General features: G+C 38.4%; 2 protein-coding genes across 2 annotated transcripts; both read right to left on the reverse strand.

Annotated features, from left to right (window-relative positions):
- Nucleotides 1–207: 207 nt before the first annotated feature.
- LOC108835418 (uncharacterized) lies at nt 208–6354 on the reverse strand (the record flags this gene model as incomplete). The annotated part of the gene is given in 21 exon segments (XM_057000151.1): nt 208–283; nt 378–525; nt 605–864; nt 867–897; nt 962–996; nt 999–1176; nt 1283–1437; nt 1717–1812; nt 2129–2182; nt 2185–2307; nt 2386–2513; nt 2613–2909; nt 3026–3041; nt 3044–3074; nt 3151–3333; nt 3445–3573; nt 3664–3773; nt 3776–3891; nt 3893–4395; nt 4398–5310; nt 5312–6354. Coding segments are annotated over 21 exon segments (4439 nt in total), but the record flags the coding sequence as incomplete, so codon positions are not given.
- Nucleotides 6355–7714: 1360 nt separating this feature from the next.
- LOC108839953 (uncharacterized) lies at nt 7715–9247 on the reverse strand. Its single transcript, XM_057000157.1, has 2 exons — nt 8550–9247; nt 7715–8472 (listed from the first exon to the last, which is right to left on the reverse strand). Exons 1-2 carry the CDS (start codon nt 9128–9130, stop codon nt 8028–8030), a joined length of 1026 nt encoding a protein of 341 aa, XP_056856137.1. The 5' UTR covers nt 9131–9247; the 3' UTR covers nt 7715–8027.
- Nucleotides 9248–10303: the final 1056 nt, after the last annotated feature.

Consider the following 10303-nt stretch of genomic DNA (forward strand, 5'->3'; position numbering starts at 1 on the left):
TATTTCAAAAATCAAAAAACTGTTTTTTTATATTTTTATGAAAATCACAAAATATGGTTAAAACGATTTTTTTAAAATATTTTTTTCCAAATCTGAAAGGTATAGAAGTTAAATACTTGCCCATGGGTTCACTAATCCATGGGGGGGGGGGGTTAGGGTTTAGTTTTGAAGAGGGGAGAGGATTTGATTTGGGATTTTGGGTTTTTATCTATCTCAGTACCTAAGGCTGCAAGCGTCACTGCTATGTCTTCTACACTCTCACATGTGTTTTGCCACCCTAAAACTGCCAACCCCAAAAATAGTTAAAATATTGACACAAAAAATATCAGTGAGCTGGAAAGGTTAGCATTCATCAGAATCCTTAAAAGGATATTTACATGTAGTAGAAACATGTGGTGGAGTGGTGAGAATATGGTGGATATGGTTAGGTTTTCCACACCCACCAGCTTCAGGATCACAGGCTAGTTGGTGGTTCATCTCGACAAGATTTAAAAGTTCGTCAAATGAATTCTCAGAGCATGTGACCTAGAAAGTTAGGCAAAACCACAGTGAATTATCCAATCAACTATTTGAAATCAAGTCATAATGAACACTTATATGATACCTTCATGGTACGTAGGGAACTAGCATTGATGTTATGGAAAAAGGAAGTGTACTTCATATGCCTGGACTCCAGCCCACAGCTGAAGCAATTCAGCTGCTCAGAAATATACATTCCAAACAGATAATGGGCTATGCATGTGCCGTTGGCACAGTCCCATGAACCATTACAATTGCTCTCCGAAGATTCTGTGTCAGACACGCTAGAGCTTTGAGCAAATGAGCGATGTAGGCAGTCGAAAATCACACCCAATACTTCTGAGCATCATTCATCTGAGCATGTCCACCATAAGACGCCTACACTTAGGCTCCTTGATGCAAAATGAAAATTAATATTTAAAAACAGAGATCACTTCGTTACCTCTTGGAAAAAATTGCTATCTGGATACAAGTTCTCAATGCAATCCTGAGAGATGAAGGAGTCGCAGGTTCTTTTCGTACCTCCCTCGAAGCAGCGCTTAAAGCATCAAAAATTTTGTACAAGGAGCAGACAACACAAGGATCCCCCACGTGATGGTGCTCTAGTGTTGAACTCCGCAAAAAATCAGCCCGAAACATCCCCAGATTCCATAGAGACTGATATCAAAACAACATAGCATTCAGGAAATTGAATTCTTATACGCTAGATATTAGACATTGATAGCTAAGAATTCAAACAGTTTATTATGAGATTGAATATTACCTGTATGATAACGTTGAAAAAGCAATTGTAGTCCCCAACTTCATTCTGAAGGCCTGTGCCAAATAACTCCTTTGTGACATCAGAAACCCCATCAATGTTTACTTCCAAAGTTGTCCTCGGACATGCCGTCGTATCTCTACCTCCTTGGTACGCATCTGGGTTGACACAAAATATTCTGGTGTCAGAGGCTTCATAAAAAGGGGTTTTGATCACCCCTAAAATGATCACAGAACAAATATGACGAAAATGGAAAGAAAAGATAAAGTTGCTTGACAGAAAAGAGATACGCATGCAATAATAAGATAAAGCATGTGTCCTGAAATGGACAGACATGGTATATTCAGCCAGACAATAGACTCGAACAAACATTTGCAAACAATTCCAAAGGTTAATGAAGAGAAATGACATATAGGGAGTGATAGTTGAAAACATACCAAGGCTTTGACGCACTGCCTTTTTAAGGTTAGATTGAAACTTTTCTTCTTCATCCTCTTCAGCTTGTAGTTGTCTTAGTGTCTTTGTTCCCACATCTTCATCACCAACATATGATATCAATTGAAAGATAAATAATGTTAGAATATAATTGCTGTAAATCAATCTAAATACTGTCATTCCTAGTTGACAAAAAAGTAAAAATCAAGATACTGTTGAAACAGCGGCACCAGCTTTAATAAATCTAACTCTGAACTATAACTATAAGTACCAAGGCCCATAGAAATTTCATTATTCAAGTTCAAACAAATCAGTGAGTAGAGGAAAACTATATAGATCCACGTAACAATTATTATTATTCTATGAAATCAAGAGACAGAGAGATGGACTAAAACAGAAAATTAAAAGACTTACGACCGTTGCTGAGTAAAGTTTCAGATTGTCTCTCCTTGTCGGTGTCTGACCTATGGATTCACTATTTATGTTCTCAGACGGTCTAACTAAATTGTTAGAAGCTTTCTGCCGTCTACTCCTTGTCCCAGTGCGTTGATCAGATTGGAAAACACCAGCCTGAATAGCTACGCCATTAGTCACTACTGCAACACACACAACAAAAAACAGTATAAATGTCTCAGAAACGCCGTTAGAGACATATATCCAAATTCGAAGACCAGTGGTAACCTTTTGGGGATTTACATCCTGAACCACTGCAGCATCAGATATCGCACAATGATTTGTTGACGAAAAAACACCATTTGCATTCACTCGGCTCCCATCGAAGTCATGAGGTAGTTCATTTCTTTGAGACAAGTTTTCCTGATAAATCAAACAAACGCAATATTTAATTCGAAGTGATGATCAGCGACTCCACAACCTTGTCACTCAACGGTTACCTGACATATATTTTTCTTGTTCTTGTAACTCTAAATCATCAACGGCATTATCTCTGCAAACATCATACACTGCCTCGGCAATATTCATTGGAACTAACGAGCTGCATTTCTTTTGTAGTTCTGCAATATGCTTCTCCTTAGCTTCATTCTCAAATTTTATTTGATACTCTAGAGTTTCTTCAAGCTTTCTCTCCTCCAGATCTAGCTCTATTCGGCGTCTGTATTGCTCTTCCTCTTCTTTTAAAGCTTCAGGAACAACGTCAGCCTCGGAGGGATCACCAGAAGATGCAAGCGGAGCGAGGCTGGAATAAGAAACCATCAAGTACTTTAGACAAATTATCCACCACTGATATATCAAAACGAGAATTTCCAGGTTATCGGCATCTAAACTAAAAAGATGTACAGAGCAAATCTTTACCTGTGTTCAAATAAATACCGTTGAAGCGATAGTCGTTCCCAATAGAAGCCTATAGAAAAACAATAAAGCTAGTATCAAATATAGACAAAAATAGTAAAAAACATAGACAACAAATTTGTTCAAACCTTAAGTTTTTTCGTGTCTTTATTCTTTTTCTTATCCTTAGACTGTTCCTGTGTGTGTTTCGATTTCTCATTTCTTCCTCGGGCCTCCTTCTTAGAATCAAGAGCAAGCTCAACGAGAAATGCTTCGCTTGCAGCATCGGCCTTCTCAGTGGCATATTTATCGGCCAATAACTCCAAATGTGCCTGGAAAGACACAGAAGGAGATAGCAAGAACGAAATGTCAATGAGAACATGAAAGAACACTGCAACCAAAGGGAAGAAAAAGTAACTAGGTTTATTGAGACAGATACTTACCCGCATGTAGGACTTCACCAACGGTAACAGTACTATCTGATAATCATTGTAGGAGACAGGTCCAAGTTTTATCTCTGATTGCTGCACCCCAGTAACACTGCGCATCATTTGCGCATCGATTCTGTTAAGCTGTAATAGCACACATACAGAGTATTTATTTAGGAAAAAGACATTTATTAATTAGTCTCAGTCATACGGCGTAACGATAAGAAAGGTTACATCTGCCGACAACTGCTCCTTTTGTTTCTGGATGGCAATCTCTATAAAACTGTCAGCCTCCCTTGAGGAATCTTTCATTCCCCATTCATAAGCTTCCCAAGATTCCAGATTAGCTGAGAACCCGTGCAGGCATATGATTCTTCATATCCAAATTGATTGTGGTTAAGAGAGTCAGAGTCTTTCAAAACATTTGCTATAGCCTCTGACTCAACCCTACTACTCATTAAAAAAATCCATGCTACTCTCATTCAGTTCTTCTCTTCGTCTTCTCAGCACAGATTCATAGCTTTCATGGGTAAACTCAGCTGAAGTCTCTCTCTTCTGGCCTTCTTCAAGACAAAGGTCCTCAACAGTCTGCAGTGCTCCCTCGTAGCTTAAGTGCTCCCGTTTTTTCTCGAAGAGTTTCTGCAAGTGACATAACTCCTTCTCAAGAATCTCCATGATCTTCACTCCTTTATTTGTCTTCTCTTCCTTTGTGTGCATCCACGACACAATTTGTTCCTCGCTAGAGGGTCCTTCGAAGATCCATGAAAGAAATTTGTCCGCAACAGAAGACACATTATTGCCATTGGTTATATCCCCAGAACTTGCTATAGCTCCATTGTTCAATGCTGAGCCCATATACTTTTCTTGGATGCACTCAGTGCCAAGAAATTTTTCATCCAGAAGAAGACATGAATCTTCACCATCAAGACGAACCTCCTCTGTAACTTCAATACCCAGGTCGCCAAACTATTAACTTCATCTTTGGGGTTACTCTGTTCCGAATAACGACTCAACCCAAAAGTCTGTGACAAGTCTTGCAGGAACTTAAGAATTTTGCTGAGCTGGGTAGCTTCCAAGAAACGAATGCATGTAGGTGACTGACCCAAACCACGATTTAAGAACTGTGAACCCGAGGGTAGATTTTGAAGTTCATCCACAGTAAATTGTATCACCTAATCGTAATGGCTGGCAGCTAAATAATTGTGACTGATAAGTAGCTCAAAGGCTACACGGATTTTTGCGAGGATTTTTTTACGTTCAGGATCATCAGATATCGGCCATTTATCAGGAAGATGAAAAGTATTTGACACCTCATCCTCTTCAGGCTCATTCTCATCACAACGGTTGCAAGCATCTCCAAGATTTTTTTTCTCTGGTGAAGTGTCATTCCATGCATCTTGGAAGTAGCCGTCACCATCTCCCATATAATCTCCAGAGTGAAACTTGCTAAATTCAGTATTTTGGATTGTTTGCTGGCTGCAAAGAATTTTTACTTCAGCAGGGAGATCCAATGGCTTCCATGGGGAACTAAGAAGCATTTCAATCCTTTCAGTGTTGAGACTTTCAGGCAAAACCATTTGCATCTTAGGTAACACGATACCAATGTGCTCATGTACAATATACTGCATATGAGCCTCAGAATCCATGAACTTCTCACTACACTGGTAGCAAACCCAGAACCTCCAGGCTTTATTAGCCTCACAAAAGGACAAAGCTTCACTTATTATATCATTTGCAGTGCCATCCTTTGATGCACTAAAGTGACTCTTAAGATCACTAACCTTGACTCTAAGCAAATCTTTCTTCGCTGCTTTGCTTGTAGACTCCCAATAGGACCTAATCATATCCCTTCTCTCTTCTGTGGAGCCGTTTTCCTTGCGTTTCCATGCTTTCCCCGCTTCTCTGACCCGAGCCTATTGTTGAATCTGATCCTTTGTTGTTAACATTATCTGACGAGGAAGATTCTGACTTGTGCTGCAACAACCTAGCAGCAGCCACCCTGACTTCAATCTCCTTCCTCCTCTCTTCAAGAGTCTTGGTAGCTTTCTTAATCTCGTTCAGCCTCCTGGTCTCAATCAAGTTAGTCTCAATAGGGTCGTCGGCCACCCTCCTAAAGGGGAAAAACCGAAGTTTCTCTTCACCATTTCCCAGGTGTTTCACCCAAGCAGACAATGAACCAAGATTAGATTTCTGTATCAGAGACCTGAGCTCCTCCTGTACATTAGCAATACGAGCCTCAGGTGTCAATATCTTGTGCCGAGCCTCAACCTGAAGAGTGTCTTTAGCAGGATCGATTGGATTCTCAATGCAGAGAGCTCGATGACACTCTTGGACAACCTCCTCGTACTCTCTAGCATCGTTAGCAGCGTCGTAAAGCAGGTTAGCATAAAAATGGCCGAACTCAATAGAGGTTGGTGAGAGCTCCACATCTTTTTTATCATATTGAATCGCACTACGGAGATACCTCTGCTTCGTAGCTTGATCCTCGTAGACGGAAGCAACTTTGACGCACAGAGTTCCCTGAACACGGTGGATTAGGGCAGAGTGTTGGTGGCGAGAGCATGATTCCTTCATGAGCCGAATCGCCTTGTTGTAGCTCCCACGCCGGAATGACGTCAATGCCTTGTCGCATTCGAGCTTGATAGCAGCTAAATCGGATGGTCCAGTAAACCTGCTGTCATTGAAGGTGAAAGCTTCCAAAGAAGAAGGAGGCGCGGGGGGTTTTTTCTTCTGAACCATCCCCGATTCAGCTCTAACCTAATTGAATCTGCATCAACAAGGAAGATGTGTATACGCGTCCCCACCAAATGCTCAAATCAAAAATAAAGCTACAGTCATACGCAGTGCGGAGAGGGTTGGTGAGGTACAAGAGATGGAGAGTAGAATAAGACTCGGTGGAAACTGGAAAGGGGAATTTAGCAACTGAGATTGACGGACATTGCGTTTATACACCGGTTCGGTTTATGGCTCTCAATGGTTAACATAAAGTGGTTAGGTGCGGTTGAACCATCTGTTCCGCACGTGGGTTATTTACAAAGATACGATATGGTTTTATGTGACATGGCACTTAAATTATTATGATATATATTATTTTATTTATAAATATTTTTACTTTTTTGATAAGTTATTTGAAATATAGTAATAACTATTAATTCATATATCATCATTAATATAAATTTCTATATTGAGCTAAATAAAACTACAATCATTTTGAAAAATAAGCTTTATATCATATTTGCATAAAAATTTACCAAAACTAATTGTATATCTGCATCAGTAAAAATACAAAACTTAAACAGTAGTAGTCAAATATTTTCTTGCTTAAATGATTAAAATTTTATTTAAATTTATCTGTTCATCAAATTAATTGAAAAATTAATTTTCTAATTTAACATATTTTAACTTAAAAAAACAAATTCAATATATATATATATAACTAGATGATAAGAGATGTATTTAAAAAAAATAATCATTATATATAATATAATTATAATAATATAATTTAAAATATTTTTATAAAACGTAATTTTAACTTTATTAAAATTTAAATAATAATAAAATTGAAATTAGACTAAATAAAAACAAATAAGATTATAAAAATACATTTATGATTTTTCAAACTGTTGAAATTAAAATATGAAATAATAATCTTCAAATTTAATTATACATTTTTAAGATTAAAAAAATATTAATTCTGTGCAACCCGGAGTAATAGTGTGGTATAAACGCTGCAGTGTTCAATGCGAATTACTTTTTTTTTCTGAACCGCAAAAGTCAAAACCAACTAACTGTTAATTTTTGATCAATAAGTTAGTTTATAACTGTTTGTAAGAAGAGAGGAAGGAAAGAGTGAATACAATATCTTGGTCGTCCAAAAAAAAAAAATTTTAAAAAAATCTTGGTCGCCAAACTGTACATTTGAGTTTTGCTACTCTTTCTCCTGAATTTAAAGTTTCACATAAGATGATGGAACAAGGGTTTGCCTCCGTCTTTCCTACCCATAAAAAATGTCTAATCTGATTGCATTCCCAATTGGTTTAGACTGACATGTCTTGGGTTGTGTAAGGATTAGTAGATATGGTCTTAGTTAACTAGAAACGAAATTAGATAGTTCTTTGCTTAGAGGCCTAGCCTTCACTCTTGACTAGTAACTACCCTCACCACCTTCCAACTGCTTGTCTGATACAGAGACTCATTTTCGTTCTGTTTTTCCAATGATAATCCATAACTCTGCTTAGGTCTCTACTCCAAGCAGAGACCTAAGTTATGAAGATAGCAGTAACAGTGAAGGGGAATAATTGAATTTTATTAGTAAGATAAATGGATAACAAAGCATCCTCCAATATTTGGAGTACACAAACTCACATAAAACGCCTCCAGCCAAATCAAATAAATAAAATTTTGAAAGGAAAAAAACAAAATTAATGTCTAATAAAACAAGAGAAGCAAAAAAAAAAAAAAAGAGCAAAGCTTGTGTTTGTTCTTCGGCTTTTAAATCCAAACCCCCTTAGAAGAGAATCCATCCGTCCTACCATTCACATCACAATCTATCATATCCTCTACTTTTGCTATCTACATTTCATCATCATCCGACTTCTTCATGAGACCCCACCAAGAACTCTCTTCAGCTCAGATTTCTGTTCTGCTGTCAGCTTCGACGGATATCTCACGCTGAGCTTCAACCTCAGGTTACCTTTCTTTCCAGCTTCTTTAGAGATCGGCATCCCTTCGTTCGGAACAACAATCTCGTGATCCGGGTTGATGATATCGGCTAATGGGATCATGAGAGTCCTACCATCAAGCGTGATCAGATCAAGGGTCTTACCCGTAAGTGCTTCAAGCAGAGTGATCTCCTTACTGACGAAAAGGTCGTTTCCGTCTCTCTTGTAAACAGGATGTGGCTTCTCTTCAACCACGAAGATGATATCAGCTGGTATGATTCCAGGCTCTTCATGGCCTTTCTTAGGGAAAGTGAGCTTTGTGCCTTTCTTCCATCCGGGTTTTATCTCTATGGGCAATATCTCCTCAACAACCCTCATTTTACTGCAAAAAGACAAACAAGACAAGAAAGAGTCATCATAACAAGTACAAAAGCAATGCATGAAGGAAGGAAGCATTACCCAGAAGCATCATAGACATTTCTTGATAACCGCATCTTCTTCTTGACACCTTTGTAGAGATCCTCCAAACTACAAGGCAATGGATTCTCCACGGCAGGAGCTTTCCTCAGCTCACTGCTATGAGTATGACCACAACCGTTCCTGAAACTCCCATCCCTAAACGTTCTGTGTCCTCTCACACCCGCGCCTCCTCCGCCTTCAGGTCCAAAGATCTCGGCGTAGATATCATCCGCGTCTCTAGGGTTGAAACGGAACGACGAGGCGTTAGGCCTGTGCTGCTGCTGGTGGAAGAAGTGCGGCGTCGTCCTCGAAGAAGAAGAGGAAGGCTCCGAAGAATCTGGGATTTTGCCGGATTTGAGGCCTTCCTCGCCGTAAAGATCGTAGATCTGGCGCTTCTGAGGGTCCGAGAGGACGTCGTAGGCCTCCGAGATCCGTTTGAATTTGGACTCCGCCTCGTCTCGCCGCGCGGAAGGGTTCTTGTCGGGATGCCAGATCATGGCGAGACGCTTGTAAGCTTTCTTCAGATCATCCTCCCTCGCGTTGTGATTCACCTTCAGTATATTGTAGTAATCCACACCCATCTCTTACGAATCTCTCTGTGGTTGGCCCCGGAGAAACAAGGGAAACAGAATCAGAGACAGATGCGTGGAGACTAGGGAAGAGGGAGGAGAGTTTCCGCTTTTTGTTTTTATAGTTCAATCATTTTTCTTGTTAACTACTTATAAAAACAAATATTTTATTTATTAAGAAATTTTCTATAACAACACAAAAAAGTTTTTATCATACATATAAGTAGGCCTGGGCAAATTATCCGGATCCGAAGATTCGAACCGGTAATTACTCGAAAAATCGGGTTTCGGATCGGGTTCGGTTCTAGAAAAATACCCGGTCGGATGAAGTTTTAAATTTGGTCGGGTACCGGATCAGTTCCGGGTATATCCGAGATCCGTACGGGTATTCGAGAAATCCGAGATCCGTATGGATATCCGAAAAATCCGAGATCCGTACGGGTATCCGAGATGTAAAATTTAATATACATCACTAGCGAATCGAACCATGAACCTCATCCTAAACTTACCACATCACGTGACACTACACCAATGCATCATATAGTGTTTATATATGTATTTTAAAGTTTATATATATATATATAATAATAAATTTATAAATATTAATCGGATCCGTTAACTTTTTGGTTACTTCGGATATAACCGGATCCGACAGGTACCGAACCGTATCCGAACCGAATTTTTAAATTATCCGATCGGTACCATTTTTACTAGTTCCGAAATATCCGAAATCCGAAATATCCGACCCGGATCCGAACCGGTAATCCGAATGCCCAGGCCTACATATAAGATTAAACTTTTTTATTAAATATTTAAATAAACATTTATATATTCTTATGATTAACATTTATTAGATTAAGGTAGATTAGTTAATCTTAGGAATGGATAGATCTGTGGAGCGTATTGTTTCGGGAGCAAGGTTAACGCCAACTACACTAAAACAATAATTTGGTATAATTTCATCTCTAATAAAACATCAAAATTATATTAGTCTATAAAATTTGGTGTAAAGTGAATAGTGTTATATCAAATTTGATGTAACACTATTCATCATACCAAAATATTTAATATACAGATTTAATTTTAAAAGTAATTTATTTATTTATTTATTTATTTATAACTAAGTTCTTATAAATTTTAAAATATTATACGAAACTTATTTACTTTTCTTCTTAAAACATACAA

Source organism: Raphanus sativus, chromosome 2 (genome assembly GCF_000801105.2).
Source record: "Raphanus sativus cultivar WK10039 chromosome 2, ASM80110v3, whole genome shotgun sequence".
NCBI lineage: Eukaryota > Viridiplantae > Streptophyta > Magnoliopsida > Brassicales > Brassicaceae > Raphanus > Raphanus sativus.